Consider the following 17,372-nt stretch of genomic DNA (forward strand, 5'->3'; position numbering starts at 1 on the left):
CATAATATTTTTTCACTGACCTCCCACGACTTTGTCCATTCCAGCATTTGTCCTGATTGCTCAGTCCAGCTGATACTTTTTGGTCTGAGCAGAGAGAAAGAGGAAGGAGCTTCCAAAGACCTTGCAGGGGGCGAAGCTTGGCTATGATCTCTGACACCTTAGAGTCAAGAAGGAGAATACAGAGAAAAGAGTAATGTATCTATGCAGATAACAAACAGCTAGATTACGAGTTTGGCGTTATGAGTGAAAAAGCATCATTATGCTTCATAACGCTGCTTTTACCCTAACGCTGCTATTACAAGTCTTGTAGGTATAGGTGCACCGCACACCTTTTCGGCCGTCACGCAACATCAGTACCACACTTTTTAAAAAGTCCTTTTTCAATTGGACTTCTATAGCGCCAATATTACAAGTTTGCCTGGGAGACCAAAAAGTGAGCGGTACACTCTATAACCACAAGATCCGTACTGCCATCTAAAGTCAGTAGTTATGAGTTTTACGTTACAAAGCTGTACCATAAAACTCATAACTAAAGTGTTAAAAAGTACACAAACACCCATAAACTACCTATTAACTCCTAAACCGAGGCCCTCCTGCATTGCAAACACTATAATAAATGAATTAACTCCTAATCTGCCGCTCCGGACATCGCCAACACTTAACATAGAAACATAGATATTGACGGCAGATAAGAGCCATAGGCCCAGCAAGTCTGCCCGACCTTACCTAACAGTATAAACTTATCTAGTTCGTAGGATAGCCTTATGCTTGTCCCATGCATTTTTAAAGTCTCCCATAGTGTTTGTTGCTACTACCTCTTGAGGAAGTTTATTCCATAAATCAATCACTCTTTCTGTAAAAAAGTGCTTCCTTAAATTACTCCTGAATCTACTACCCTTTAGCTTGAGCTCATGACCCCTTGTTCTTGAATTTTCCATTTTATGTAAAATACCCACAGCCTCAGTTTTACTAAACCCTTTAATGTACTTGAAAGTTGCTATCATATCACCTCTTTCCCTTCTCTCCCCTAAACTATACATATTTAGGTCATTGAGCCTATCCTGGTAAGTTTTATTTTTTAGACCATGTACCATTTTGGTAGCCCTCCTTTGCACAAATTCAAGTTTGTTAATATCCTTCTGAAGATATGGCCTCCAGAACTGCACACAATACTCAAGATGAGGCCTAACTAATGATCTATAAAGTGGCATAAGAACCTTACTATTTCTGCTGCAAATACCTCTACCAATACATCCAAGCATTCTGCTAGCTTTACTCGCTGCATTACTACATTGTTTACTAAGTTTTAAATCATCTGAAATAATAATTCCCAAGTCCTGTTCCTCATCTGTAACAGTCAGTAAAGTGTCATTGAGTCTGTAATTAACATTTGGATTTCTCTCCCTAAATGCATTATTTTACACTTTGCTGTGTTAAACTTTAGATCCCAGTCGTTTGTCCAATCCTCCAATTGTTGTATATCACTTCTCATTTTGTCTACCCCCCCCCTGGAACATCCACTCTGTTGCAAATTTTTGTATCATCTGCAAAGAGACATACTTTCCCCTGTAGCCCTTTGTTGATATCGCAGATAAATATGTTAAACAAAACAGGCCCCAGAACTGACCCCTGAGGAACACCACTAGTAACAGCCCCCTCTGCTGAATGAACTCCATTTACTAAGACACTTTGTTTTCTTTCCTTAAGCCAGCATTCCACCCAGTTCACAATTTTTGAATCTAGACCAAGGAGATACAGTTTGTGAATTAGTTTATTGTGTGGGACGGTGTCAAATGCTTTGCTGAAATCTAGATATGCTACATCAACTGCTCCACCCTTGTCTAATACTTTTGTTACATAATCAAAGAAGTCAATTAGATTAGTCTGACATGATCTCCCTGAAGTAAAACCATGCTGATTTTGGTCCTCTAAATTGTTTGTCTTTATGTAAGTCATAATTCTTTCTTTTAAGAGGCTTTCCATTAATTTCCCTACTACTGTATTAACCCCTATTCCGCCGCTTCCCGACATCGTCGCCACTATAATAAACCTATTAACCCCTAAACTGCCGCCCTCCCGCATCACAAACACTATTTAAATATTATTAACCCCTAATCTGCCGTCCACCCACACCTCCGCTATAATAAACCTACTAATCCCAAAACCCCCGCCCTTTTGCATCACTACATAAATATATTAACACCTAAACCTAACCCTAACCCTAAAGTAACCCTAAGCCTAAGTCTAACCCTAACGTCCCCTAACTTAAATATAATTAAAATAAAGCTAAATAAAACTTACAATTATTACCTAAATAACCTATTCAAAACTAAATACAAACTTACCTGTAAAATAAAACCTAAGCTAGCTACAAAATAACTAATAGTTACATTGTAGCTAGCTTAGGTTTTATTTTTATTTCACAGTTAAGTTTGTATTTATTTTAACTAGGTAGACTAGTTAGTAAATAGTTATTAACTATTTATTAACTACCTAGTTAAAATAAATACAAATTTACCTGTAAAATAAAACCTAACCTGCCTTACACTAAAAACTAAAATTACAATAAAATAAAAAATTAAATTAATCAAATACAATTATCTAAATTACAACCCCCCCCACTAAATTACACAAAATAAAAAAAGAAATTATCAAAAATAAAAACGAATTACTCCTAATCTAATAGCCCTATCAAAATAAAAAAGCCTGCCCAAAATAAAAAACAAAATTTATGCTTACCTGATAAATTTATTTCTTTCTTGACATGATGAGTCCACAGATCATCTAATTACTATTGGGAATATCACTCCTGCCCAGCAGGAGGCGGCAAAGAGCACCACAGCAAAGCTGTTAAATATCACCTCCCTTCTATCCAACCCCCAGTCATTTGACCGAAGTAAAGGAGAGAAAGAAAGCAACAAGGTGCAAAGGTGCCTGAGGTTTATAACATAACAAAAAATATCCTGTCATCAAAAACAGGTCGGGCCGTGGACTCATCGTGTCAAGAAATAAATAAATTTATCAGGTAAGCATAAATTTTGTTTTCTTTCTAATGACACGATGAGTCCACAGATCATTTAATTACCATTGGGAATCAATACCCAAGCTAGAGGACACAGATGATAAGGGAGGGATCCTAAACAGAGTTACCACTGCTTGAAGAACCTTTCTCCCAAAGGAAGCCTCAGCCGAGGCAAAAGTATCAAACTTATAGAATTTTGAAAAAGTATGTAGAGAGGACCAAGTGTCAGACTTGCAAATCTTTTCTACAGAAGCTTCATTTTTGAATGCCCAGGAAGAGGAAACAGCCCTCGTAAAATGAGCCTTAACCTTCTAAGGAGGCTGCTGTCCAGCAGTCTCATAGGCGAAGCGAATTATACTTTTCAGCCACAAAGAAAGAGAAGTAGCCGTAGCTTTCTGCCCCTTAAGTTTCCCAGAGAAAACTACAAATCGAGCAGAACACTGATGAAAATCCTTAGTTGCCTGTAAATAGAATTTTAGAGCACGAACCACATCTAGGTTTTGCAGAAGACGTTTCTTATGAGAAGAAGGATTAGGACATAAAGAAGGAACAACAATCTCCTGATTAATGTTCCGATCTGAAACTACTTTAGGAAGAAAACCCAATTTAGTACGTAAAACAACCTTATCTGAGTGAAAGTTAAGATAGGGAGACTCATGCTGTAAAGCAGAGAGTTCAGAGACTCTACGAGTAGAAGGAATAGCAACAAGAAACAAAACCTTCAGAGATAACAACTTAATATCTAAGGAATGCATAGGTTCAAAAAGAGCCTGCTGAAGAACCTTAAGAACAAGATTAAGACTCCAGGGAGGAGTAACAGGTTTGAACACAGGCCTGATTCTGACCAAGGCCTGACAGAACGATTGAACATCTGGTACCTCTGCCAGACGTTTATGTAACAAAGTAGATAAGGCAGAAATTTGACCTTTCAAGGAGCTGAAAAACCACGCTTAGATAAAATTAAGCGTTCAATCTCCAAGAAGTCAGCTTCAGAGAAACTAGATTTGGATGAAGGAAGAGCCCTTGAAGTAGAAGGTCCTTTCTTATAGGAAGTTTCCAAGGAGGGAGAGATGACATCTCCACTAGGTCTGCATACCAAATCCTGCAAGGCCACGCCGGAGCAATGAGAATCACTGATGCCCTCCCTTGCTTGATCCGAGCAATGACTCGAGGAAGGAAAGCGAACAGAGGAAATAGGTATACAAGATTGAAATTCCTAAGAACTGCCAAAGCATCTATCAGAACCGCCTGAGGGTCCCCGGACCTCGACCCGTACCTCGGGAGCTTGGCATTCTGACGAAATGCCATGAGATCTAGATCAGGCTATCCCCATTTGAGAATCAAGTTGGAAAATACTTTCGGATGCAATTCCCATTCCCCCGGGTGAAAGGTCTGTCTGCTCAGAAAATCCGCTTCCCAATTGTCCACTTCTGGAATGTGGATTGCAGATAGACAACAGTTATGGATCTCCGCCCACTGGATAATCTTGGACACCTATTTCATGGCCAAAGAACTCTGAGTTCGACCCTGATGGTTGATGCAAGCCACTGAGGTTATGTTGTCCGACTGAAATCTGATAAACCGGGCAGAAGCTAACTGAGGCCAGGCCAGAAGAGCATTTAAGATTGCTCTTAGCTCTAGAATGTTTATGGGGAGAACAGATTCTTCCCAAGTCCATGTCCCCTGAGCCCTTAAAATGCCCCAGACTGCTCCTCAACCTGTCAGGCTGGCGTCCGTAGTCACTATCACCCAGGTAGGTCTACGAAAACAGGTTCCCTGGGAAAGATGATCCTGAGACCACCACCAAGGAAGAGAATCTCTTGTCATCTGATCCAAATACATTTGCAGTGACAGATCCGCGTAATCCTCGTTCCACTGTCTGAGCATGCATAACTGCAGAGGTCGGAGATGGAAACGAGCAAAAGGATAATATCCATGGCGGCTACCATGAGACCGATTACCTCCATACATTGAGCCACTGATGGCTGAGGAGAGGAATGAAGAGACAGACAAGATTAGAAAATCTTGAATTTTCTGACCTCCGTCAGAAATATTTTCATCAAAACAGAATCTATTATGGTTCCCAAAAAGACTACCCTTGTAGATGGAATTAAGGAACTCTTTTCCAGATTCACCTTCCAACCGTGAGAGCGGAGGAAGGATACAAGCATCTCCGTGTGGGAGCTTGCTAGATGAAAAGACTGGGCCTGAACCAGAATGTCGTCCAGATAAGGCGCCACTGCAATACCCTGTAACCGGATCACTGCCAACAGAGATCCCAGAACCTTTAAAAAAATTCTGGGAGCTGTAGCTAGTCCGAAAGTAAGAGCCACAAACTGGAAGTGTTTGTGGAGAAAAGCAAATCTCAGAAACTTGTGATGATCCCTGTGGATGGGAACATGAAGGTACGCATCCTTTAAATCTACTGTTGTCATAAATTGACCCTCTTGAACTAAAGGAAGAATGGAACGAATAGTTTCCATTTTGTAGGACGGTACTATGAGGAATTTGTTTAGACTCTTGAGATCCAAGATTGGTCTGAAGGTTCCCTCTTTCTTGGGAACCACAAACAGATTGGAGTAAAATTCCAGACCCTGCTCCTGTACTGGAACAGGAACTATAACCCCCATTTCGGATAGATCCCGAACACAACGTAAGAACGCCTCTCTTTTTATCTGGTCGACAGATAATCTTGAGAGAAGAAATCTGCCCCTGGGGGGAAAGGTCTTGAATTCTAGTTTATAAACTTGGGACACAATGTCTATCGCCCAAGGATCCTGAACAACCCGAACCCAAGCCTGAATGGAAAGTCTGCCCCCTACAAGATCCGGTCCTGGATCGGGGGCAGACCCTTCATGCTGACTTTGATTCATTAGCGGGCTTCTTGGATTGCTTTCCCTTATTCCAAGTTTGGTTGGGTCTCCAGGCAGGTTTGGACTGTTCCTGTTTTGTAGAGGGAGAAGAAGGTTTACCCTTGAAGTTTCGAAAAGGAACGAAAATTACTCTGAAGTCCCTACTGCTTATTGAGGGAAGCATCAGAAATAAAAGAATTAGCCAATTTAAGAGCCTTGATCCTGTCCTGGATCTCTTCAAGGGGAGAGTCTGTTTGAATGGAATCAGACAGCGCATCAAACCAGTATTCCGCCGCACTACAAACGTAAGCAATACACACCGCAGGTTGCCATTGTAACCCCTGGTGAACATACATTTTCTTAAGAAAACCCTCCAGTTTCTTATCCATAGGATCCTTAAAAGAACAGCTATCCTCTATGGGAATAGTGGTTCTCTTAGCTAAAGTGGAAATTGCCCCTTCCAACTTGGGGACCGTTTGCCAAGACTCCTTAATAGAGTCATCAATGAGAAACATCTTCTTAAAAATAGGAGGAGAAAAACCTTTCTCCCTTCCTTAACAATAATTTCTGTAGCCCGATCTGGTATGGGAAAACATTCCAGCATGGAAGGTGCTGTACATCATAGTACTTGTTAAGTTTGCTAGATTTTTTAGGGTTGACAACAACAGTAGTGTCAGAGTCGTCCAGAGTAGCCAAAACCTCCTTGAGTAGTAAACGGAGGTGCTCTAGCTTAAACCTGAAGGATACAACTTCAGCATCAGAGGAAGGACTTACACTGTCAGAATCTGAGATCTCACCCTCAGATGCTACCAAAGAATCCTCCCCATCAGATCTATGAGAGGGAATATTCGGAATAGCCACGACCGAGTCAGACACCTAACGCACTGATTCTTTAGACTTCCTCTTGCGCTTTCCCTGTAGCATAGGAAAAGCAGACAACGCATCAGAAACTGCAGAAGACATGAGAGAAACAATGTCTTGCAAGGAGACTCCAGCCGGAGCTTGAGAGGAAGCACAGGGCACTGAATTAATGGGTATTAAAATTTGGGACACACCTGAGGAGAAAAATGCGGCATATTTTGAACATTGTCAGAAGACTCCTGGACAGCATCCGTCTTAGACAATATTGGCTCAAAAAGTCTATCCTTAAAATTTTAAGTTCTCTGAACACATGAGTAACAAAAAGGAATTGGTGGTTCAATATTAGCATTCAAACATAAAGGACATCTGTAATCTACAACAGAGTCTTTGTCCATCTTAACAGAATAAATATAAATAATTTAATAATTAAATTATGAACAATTTAAATAAAGAAAAAAACGTTACTGTCTCTTTAAATTTTAAAAAGAAACTGCTTTATTTTTGATGCAATGCAAAACAGAAACTGCTTTATTTTTTTAATAAAACCAAAAACGTTACTGCTTTATTTTTCAAGATATGGGAAATAAAAACGTCTTAATAACACCTCAAACAGCCTCTACACCTCAGCTATAGCTTTGCTGAGGGGCCTATCCTAGCAGGATGACTAAATAACTGATTCTTAAATTCAAAATGGAGCTGTTTCAGAAATGTCAGGCTAGCAAATAACCGTTTGATTTGAAAAACGTTAAGATGCAGATATTTCTCCTCCATATACAGGAAGTGAGAAAAATAAGTGTGCAACAGATACATTTTTACCTCACACACGCCCTAATAAAACCACCAAAATGAGCCAAGTTCTCCTCAAGTCCCCAATGCCTGCAAAACTGCCATACATAATCCCCCTTACAACACTAGGAGTAATGTATTAAATATCCCTGTTAGGGAAATAGTAAAGTGCCATGTTTTTTCCTTAAAGCTGCTTAAGAAAATAAATTAGCTCTTACCTCAATAAATCTGCCTGGCAGCAAAGCAGCTCACTAGGTTTGGAGAGGTCCTTTCCCTCACATTGACCTGTGGAAAATAATAATAAGGGCAGCAACTTTTATTTAAATATGAGGGAGGCGCAGTGAGAATTATGTCCCACAAGTTCCCTTTGCTTAAAAGCCACCAATGCTCTACTGAAGAGACTGAAATGGACTACAGCTACACCCTGGAGTAAAAACTGCACATACTTGTACTGCAAATAAAATAAAAGAGAAGGGAGGTGATATTTAACAGCTTTGCTGTGGTGCTCTTTGCCGCCTCCTGCTGGCCAGAAGGTGAATATCCCAATAGTAATTAGATGATCTGTGGACTCACCATGTCATTAGAAAGAAATAATAATAAGGGCAGCAACCTTTATTTAAATATTAGGGAGGTGAAGTGAGAATTATGTCCCACAAGTTCCCTTTGCTTAAAAGCCACCAATGCTCTACTGAAGAGACTGAAATGGACTACAGCTACACCCTGGAGGAAAAACAGCACATACTAGTACTGCAAATAAAATAATAAACTCTCGATTGAAGAATCTTTTCAGACACCTAACTTTTTTTTTTTAAATATCTTTATTTTTTGTGTACCAAATACAGAAAGACCAAGACAGTAATAATTCAACATAGATAAAATGTTACAGAAATCAACCTGACCGGAACATTGTAAAGTTTGTCTGTTCTGGTTCTTACCTTCAATATTAGATAGGTCAGTGGTTAACATGAAAAGTGCAATCTTGTTGTTGGTATGGTCATGACCTATGAACAGTCGGTCTTTTCTCCTATAAGGCACATTTTACTTATAAACAAAATAATTTTAACTAACTTAAACTAACATTTGCCAGTTCGGGTTGCTTCACCCCATCTCCCCAGTCCCCAGTTTCCTGGTCAGTCAAACTGCCACTCGCCCCTCAGGTTAGCCTCTAAAATGTACTCTGTGTTTCGAAAAGGCGTCATAACGATTTTACGCAGAGGTATTGGGAGCGAGAGAATAAATGGTTCCCATTTTGTAACAAAAGACCTCACTCATTTAGTGACATCTCCCAATCCGTCTGATTGTTCAACGAGCATTTGACTCAGCAGTGTCTGCTTCAACTGTGTCACAGTAGGTGGGTTACGTTTGAGCCAGTTCTGAAATATCAGTCGCCTGGCTATCAAGACTATGTTGCTCATAAATAGTTTAGAGTTTCTCGGGATTCCCTCGAAGTCTAACAATGTAATGTTTCTAAATGTCAGTTCATTAGTGTGAGTATGCATTCTTAGGTTTGCCCAGTAAGATGTCATCTTCCAAAATCTAACAAGCTTGGGACAGTTCCATAGCATATGCCTAATGTCTGCGTCTTCCCTCCCACACTTTGGGCATTTATTATCTCTTTCTGTTTTCCATTTCTGGAATTTCTTGGGTGTGATATAGCTGTCGTGTATGAGTTTGAAATGTGACTCTCGAACTTCTGACGAGAGAGTGGCTCGTTTAACTTTATGTATACTTTCCTCGATGTCTTTGCTAGTTACCTCCTCCCCTAACAGGGAGCTCCAGAGCTCAGTAAGTCTACTTAGGCATGAGGTGCCTGCGATTCTATTCAGCCTCTTATATAGTGGTGATATTGATGTGATGCCCAGCTCCACTAACCTTACGCTTTGCACTATCTGTGACTGTTCACCACCTCTACTCCCTCTCAATAGTGTGGAAAAGTAATGCCTAGCCTGTAAGTAAGCATAGTGATGTGTCCTAGGTAGTCCGAACTTCTGTCTCAGCTCATCAAAAGTTAGCATGTGGGTTCCCTCTGGCATCAACGTCTGGCCCACTGTTCGTAGTCCTAGCTCTTTCCAGTGAAGAAAGGCTTCAGATGTGATTCCCGCAGGGAATTCGGGATTACCCCCCCATGGTAAATAAGCTATTATCCTGTGATCCCCCCCTAGATGTTTACAGGTTAGTTTCCAAGCTCTCGCCGGTTCGTTCAGTAGGTCAATGTCATTTAGATATTTAGTCGCCTGTGAGTGGGTCATATGGGGTATCATTTCTAGTGTCCACGGTTTTATCAGTGTGTTTTCCAATTTAGTGTTTGTGAATTTTTCTTGCCCCGTCATCCAATCTATAGCAAATTTACACTGAGCTGCCAAGTTATAGAGTTCAAAGTTAGGTAACGCCAGGCCACCCATCTCACGTGGTGCTGTGAGTTTAGAATAGCTAATCCTATGTTTCTTATTAGACCATATAAATTGAAGGACCGTCTTCACTACATTCTGCATGTCAGTTTTTTTAAGTATGAATGGGAGTGTCTGGAAGAAATAGAGTAATTTTGGGAAGTAGACCATTTTTATAAGACTCACTCTGCCTGACAGGGATAGGGGAAGCGGGGACCATGTCTTAAGCAAGTCCTTCAGCTGTCTCAGCAGGGGACCATAGTTTATCGAGTACCACTTCCGCGGATCAACATTGAGAGTTACTCCCAGGTATCTAAAATTCCCTTCCACTACCTTAAAGTCAAAATTAGGGATTTGTCTGTCGCTCTTTGATAGAAGCCATATTAACTCTGTTTTGTCATTGTTAATCGCGTACCCAGAGATCTTACTAAACTCCTCTATTAACTCTATAAGTTTGGGTATATTCTTGCTGGGATCTTGGACAAATAGCACCATGTCATCCGCAAAGAGCGAGACATGTGAGACCGTGTCGCCTATCTGCATTCCCTCTAGTTGTTGTCTGATTTTCCACGCTAAGGGCTCGATGGCAATGTCAAAGAGAAGCGGAGACAGGGGGCAACCCTGTCTCGTGCCTCTATGTAGCAAGAAAGGCGATGTGGCCGTCCCATTCACAAGGATAGAGGCCTGTGGGGTCCTATATAAATTGGATAATGCGGTAACAAATGAGCCTTCTATTCCCATCCTCTCCAAAGTATGGAAGAGATGTTCCCAGAGGACCTTATCAAAGGCTTTTTCAGCGTCAATTAGCAATAAGGCTGCCTCCCTATGACTTTCTCTCTTCTTACTATCTTGGGACAGCTGCCAGTAATATTGAATAACTGTCTGAACCTTTCTGATGTTAAGGACAGAGGATCTTCCCTTGACAAAACCAGTCTGGTCGGTGTGAATAAGCGACGGCAGGATCACTGCCAGTCTATTCGCCAGAATTTTTGTTAAGATTTTATAGTCCTGGTTAAGTAAGGATATAGGGCGATAAGACTGTGTCAGGAGTGGGTCTCTTCCCTCCTTTGGTATTATGCTAATGTTAGCTTCTGCAAATCTAACCGAGGGTACCACCGAATCATCTAATAAGCCATTAAATAGTTTCTCCAAAGCCCCAACTATGTCTGATCCCATTATTTTGTAGAACTCCGCCGGTAGTCCATCAGGGCCCGGGGATTTCTCTAGCTTTAGGTGTTTAATTGTGGCTGTTATTTCCTCCTTAGAAATGGGGGAGTTAAGCTCCTTAAGTTGGTTCTGTTCTATTTGTGGTAGCTGGATCGGAGTCCAGAATCTCTCCCTATCTACGTCAAGCACATGGTACACTGAGTAAAGGTTTTTATAGAAGCTAGTGAAGGCGTCTTGAATATAAGTTTCTTTGTTTAATAGGGTTCCACCTTGCTTTATCGCTAAAATAGAAGTCCTTGTCCTAGTCAATTTGGTCACTCTAGCTAGCAGCTTTCCAGTTCTATTCCCAAACCTGTAGTATTTGGCTTGAACTCTAGCATGGGCTTTGTTAGTTTGTTGGACTATATAATTGTCCCTAAGTGTTTTGGCTTCCTTATATTTCTGCCTATTGGTGTTGTTAGGATTCCTAAGATATTTGTTTCTTGCGTTTAAAAGGCGTGATAAGAGATGGTCTGTTTTTAATTTATGCTGTTTTTTAAGAGATGTGGCATAGGCAGATATGGCCCCTCTCAGGACAGCCTTGGCCGTTTCCCAGAATAGAAGGGGATCGTCTATGTGTTCTTTATTAAGGTCTGAGTATGTGTGCCATTCACCCAGAATATGTCTATAGAAATTTGGGTCTCTGTACAGGTATGTTGGAAAGACCCATTTGTTAGATTTGTGATTAGAAGCTCCTGTGTGAATTTTTACCTCTATGGGTGCATGATCTGAAATCGTTATGGGATCTATTGCAGCTTCTTCTACTCTAGGGCACAACGATGAAGAGACCAGAAAGTAGTCCAGTCTCGACAAGGTGTCTTTTGCTAAAGACATACATGTGTATTCCTTATTTTCTGGGTACTTGGCTCTCCACACATCCTGCAGGCATAAGGACTTTGCTAGCGTTTTTATTATCATTGTTTCTTTTTTAGAATTATAAACACTCTGGGGCTTTGGTGTGTTTCTGTCAGGGTTGGAAAATCTATCTGCAGGAACTTGTGGGGCAATGTTAAAATCCCCTCCAATAAGGAGGGGTGAGTTAGTGAATCGTATTATCTCTGAGTGTAGTGTCCTCCAGAACGTTTGCTTTCGAGTTTGTGGCCCATATACACCCACTAGTGCGAAGGATAGCCCCCCAATTTCCAATTGAACCATGACAAATCTCCCTTCCTGATCAGTATGTGTTTTGATGATAGTGTATTGTAGGTTTTTCCTAAACAGGATCGCCACCCCTCTAGCTCTCCGTTGTTCGTATGGTGTAAAGATTACCTCTCCTACCCAATTTTGTTTCAGTTTCTGATGTTCTAGCTGTGATAAGTGTGTCTCCTCTAGGATGGCAATGTCAGCTCGTCTAGTGTGTAAGTACCGTAGTATAGATCTACGCTTTTGTGGGGAAGTGATGCCTCCCACATTCCAGCTCATAATGGTTAGTGGACTACTCAGCTTGATGTAATTTCTGGTATGCTTGATGTGCTGGTGTGTGTGGTGTCATAGGATTTTGTGTAGCAGTGTCATTGAAATACCTTGAACACACCATCTGTTGTATGGTCATGTACTGTCGACTAAGACTAATCTGTCCCCTCCTTGGACCCTGGAAAGAGAGGTGAGCATCCCGCTGGCAAAACAACAAAAAAAAATTCAGTGAAAAACATGGAAAACAATATAAAACATGCATCACAATTGTCAAAAAAAACAAAAAAAAAAAAACAACTCAGTTCCCCCACAACACTCGACCAGTTGTCCTGGTCTGTTTACCTTTTATAAACAGCACACCTCTCCCTTAATTTGGTTTCTTATTAAGAAAAAATAATTAACTTAATTAACTAAACGACTACAGTCTAAGTCCCTTCCCCCCCCTAAGGCTCCTAATTCCTAGAACAGGATCAGCTAAGCAGTATCAATTAAAGATCAAACAAGTAAGAGACAAACAAGATCCCTAAGCTAAAAATGAGGCCAACTGTTGATTACTACAGAATAGCATTACATATGTAAAAAAAAAGGGGGGGGGATTCTTTCTTCCCTAATCTATTTTCAACGGGGTAGTATATCAACTAAGCTGAGACATTTTTCAATATCTGCTCCCCACCATAACTTCAACAACATCTGTTAGCTTTTGAGGCAAAAACCTTTGTATGCTGAGAGTTAGAATTTAGTAATTAACCCCTTGTGGGTCCAGTGTCTTTCAACTCTCCTCTGCATGATATAAAGTGTCTCTAGTCCTGTACAATTGCAGAGTTTAATTCATCGCCATTCAAGTATCTTTGACTATCAGATCTTGCTCTTGTCTAAGGAATTTCTGCAGATGTCTAGGGTCTTCAAAAAACTTGACCCCCTGTTGGGTCTGGAGTCTAAGTCTCGCTGGAAACAGCAATGAAAAGGGGCGCCCTGATTCTGCAAAAGACTTGCAGTAGGGTGAGAACTCTCTTCTTCTCCTGGAAATTTCTGCAGAGTAATCTTGGAAAATTAATATTTTCGTCCCCTCAAAGATCAAGGGGGAGTTCTGGCGATATGCTCTTAGTATCAGGATCTTATCTTTGAAGTTTAGGTATCGGATCATTACTTGGCGGGGCCCTCTTGTATTTTTCTGATCTTGGTTCATGTTGCCTACCCTGTGGGCTCTCTCAACAATACATGGTATATCATCCGGCTTCAAATGAAGCAGAGCTGGCAAAGTGCGTTCAGCAAATTCGACCAAGTCCGTGTTTGGCACTGTTTCTGGCAATCCAACAATTCGCAGGTTGTTGCGCCTTGAGCGGTTCTCAAGATCATCTACTTTGTCAAGCAGTATTTTATTTTGAGCCTCAAGTGCAGCGATCTTGGTAGTGCTTTCTCTTTGCAAGACCTCTCCATCTCCCACTCTTTGTTCGATATGCTGAAGTCTAGAGGAAAAGGACTTAAAGTCTGATGACAGTGAGTCCATCCCTGTCTGCAGTTGCTCTATCTTGGGCAAGAAAAGTGTTGAAATTTGTGTGACGATAGGATGGGTGTCTGTCAAATTTTCCTCTGCTGTGTCCGCCACCATGTTTTCTACAGCGTGTACTTCCACTGTAGCTTTGGATTTTCTGTCTTGGTTTTTTTGCCTATTGGACATGGTGCCAGTGGCTTTAATGAAACTTGAATAGTACTTCTGCATGCACCTGTCCAACACTCCACTTCTGCCTCCAGTAGTTGTGTGGCGGGGGGGAGAGGACCAAGATTTTATAGCCCAAGGGTTAGTGTCCGTTAGTCAGGCCCTAAGTAGCCGATCCCAACAGCAATCATTTAGTTTTCATTCCTTTGCAGTATGTAGGGTATGGTGTACTAATTTGTTACTGCATCATATTTGATTGTCGTTCAAGTGCATTTTGCTCTGGAAGCCTCTCTGCAGAGTTTGTGTTCATAGCAAGTTTACTGTGTTAATGTGTCAGTGATGTATTAAGACACATGTGTTGCACTCTCTCAAGGCAAGGTTCTCACAGCATATCTTTCAGCGTGTAATATATCTGTATAAATCAGCCTAATCAGCGGAGGAGTAACCAGAGAGGGGAGAGAAGAAGGGATGCTATGGCGTCTAGTTAGCCACGTGGGTGATCGGGGCCTTGTACACTGTCCGCTGGACACCAGGTGCAGCGAGAGCTGTAATGCTAATATGGTGTGAGATAGCGTGGTCAGGATTGACAGTATCTAACAGTCTCTGGTGTGAGTTGGCTTCAAACCCCCTGCTGCTCCCTTTCACCTGGATATAGCAAAATGGCGGTTCCTCTTTCTCTTGCCACCCGGCTCTCCCCCTCCGACGTACCGTTCTTTGTTACTTGTGTCCTCCGGTTGAGCTCAAGTTAACCCCTGCTGTTCGGGGTCGGATCTGTTGCGTCTGATGGGGTTCTGATGCGTGCTCTTTTTAATTTTCTTTGGCGCGGTCTTTGGCAGCTGCGGCCGTTGTGACTTTTGAAATGGTTCCGGCAGGGGAGCCGTTGGTATTGGCTCCTACCTGAGATAAGTCCGGACAGGTCTTGGGATGTACCTGTCAAGGATCAGCGGTATTGTGGCAGTTTACGGTCTCCAATAAGGGAATTTGGGAGCTATGAGCACGGAGCTCCTCTTCCCTGCGACCGTTCGCTCCGCCCGCCCACCGGAAGTCTCAGACACCTAACTTTACCACTTCCTTACACTAACTTAGGCAAATAGAATGCCTGGGGGTTGGACAGAAGGGAGGTGATATTTAACAGCTTTGCTGTGGTGCTCTTTGCCGCCTCCTGCTGGGCAGGAGTGATATTTCCAATAGTAATTAGATGATCCGTGGACTCATCGTGTCATTAGAAAGAAAAAACCCTAGCCTACACTAAACTGCCAATAGCCCTTAAAAGAGCCTTTTGCTGGGCATTGCCCCAAAGAAATCAGCTCTTTTACCTGTAAAAAAAAATACAAACACCCCCCAACAGTAAAACCCACCACCCACACAACCAAACCCCCCAAATAAAAATCTAAATAAACCTAAGCTAACCATTGCCCTAAAAATGGCATTTGGATGGGCATTGTCCTTAAAAGGACATTTAGCTCTTTTACATTGCCCAAAACCCTACTCTAAAAATAAAACCCACCCAATAAACCCTTAAAAAAACACTAACCCCCGACGATCCACTTACAGTTTTCGAAGACCGGACATCCATCCTCATCCAGGCGGCAGAAGTCTTCATCCAAGCAGGCAGAAGTCTTCATCAAAGCCGGCAGAAGTCTTCATCCAAGCAGGCAGAAGTCCTCATCGAAGCCGGCAGAAGTCTTCATACAAGCGGGCAGAAGTCCTCATCCAAACTGGCAGAAGTCTTCATCCAGACGGCATCTTCTATCTTCATCCATCCGGCGCGGAATGGAACCATCTTCAAGACATCCGGCGCGGAGCATCCTCTTCTTCCAATCGCCACTGTAGAATGAAGTTTCCCTTTAAGTGACGTCATCCAAGATGGCGTCCATTACATTCCGATTGGCTGATAGAATTCTATCAGCCAATAGGAATTAAAGGTGAAAAAATCCTATTGGCTGTTGCAATCAGCCAATAGGATTGAGCTCGCATTCTATTGGCTCATTGGAATAGCCAATAGAATGTGAGCTCAATCCTATTGGCTGATTGGATCAGCTAATAGGATGAAAGCTCAATCCTATTGGCTGATTGCAACAGCCAATAGGATTTTTTCACCTTTAATTCCTATTGGCTGATAAAATTCTATCAGTCAATAGGAATGTAAGGGACGCCATCTTGGATGGTCACTTAAACAGAAACTTCATTCTACAGCGGCGATCGGAAGAAGAGGATGTTCCGCGCCGGATGTCTTGAAGATGGACCCGCTCCATGCTGGATGGATGAAGATAGAAGATTCCGTCTGGATGAAGACTTCTGCCCGCTTGGATGAAAACTTCTGCTGCCTTCGATGAGGATGGATGTCCGGTCTTCGAAAACAGTAAGTGGATCATCTGAGGTTAGTGTTAGTTTTTTTTTTAAGGGCTTATTGGGTGGGTTTTATTTTTAGAGTAGGGTTTTGGGCAATGTAAAAGAACTAAATGCCCTTTTAAGGGCAATGCCCATCCAAATGCCCTTTTCAGGGCAATGGTTAGCTTAGGTTTATTTAGATTAGGTTTTTATTTGGGGGGTTTGGTTGTGTGGGTGGTGGGTTTTACTGTTGGGGGGTATTTGTATTTTTTTTTACAGGTAAAAGAGCTGATTTCTTTGGGGCAATGCCCAGCAAAAGGCCCTTTTAAGGGCTATTGGCAGTTTAATGTAGGCTGTTTTTTTTATTTTGGCGGGGCTTTTTTATTTTGATAGGGTTATTAGCAGTAATTTGTTTTTATTTTTGATAATTTTGTTTTTTATTTTGTGTAATTTAGTGTTTATTTTTTTTTGTAATTTAGATAATTTTATTTGATTAATTTCATTTTTTTATTTTATTGTAATGTTAGTTTTTAGTGTAAGGCAGGTTAGGTTTTATTTTACAGGTAACTTTGTATTTATTTTACCTAGGTAGTTAGTAAATAGTTAATAACTATTTACTAACTAGTCTACCTAGTTAAAATAAATACAAACTTACCTGTGAAATAAAAATAAAACCTAAGCTAGCTACAATGTAACTATTAGTTATTTTGTAGCTAGCTTAGGTTTTATTTTACAGTTAAGTATGTATTTAGTTTTAAATAGGTTATTTAGGTAATAATTGTTTTATTTAGATTTATTTTAATTATATTTAAGTTACGTTAGGGTTAGGTTTAGGGGTTAATATATTTATGTAGTGT

General features: G+C 41.2%; 1 protein-coding gene across 1 annotated transcript in view; it reads right to left on the reverse strand.

Moving 5' to 3' along the window:
* Positions 1-17,372, reverse strand: part of GPC2 (glypican 2) — a 210,197-nt gene that overhangs the window by 30,859 nt on the left and 161,966 nt on the right. The window contains exon 8 of the mRNA XM_053719477.1: positions 21-157. Within this exon, the coding sequence (XP_053575452.1) occupies positions 21-157 (137 nt within the window). The remainder of the gene's footprint in view (positions 1-20; positions 158-17,372) is intronic.

This window comes from Bombina bombina, chromosome 6, assembly GCF_027579735.1.
Source record: "Bombina bombina isolate aBomBom1 chromosome 6, aBomBom1.pri, whole genome shotgun sequence".
In the NCBI taxonomy this organism is placed as follows: Eukaryota; Metazoa; Chordata; class Amphibia; order Anura; family Bombinatoridae; genus Bombina; species Bombina bombina.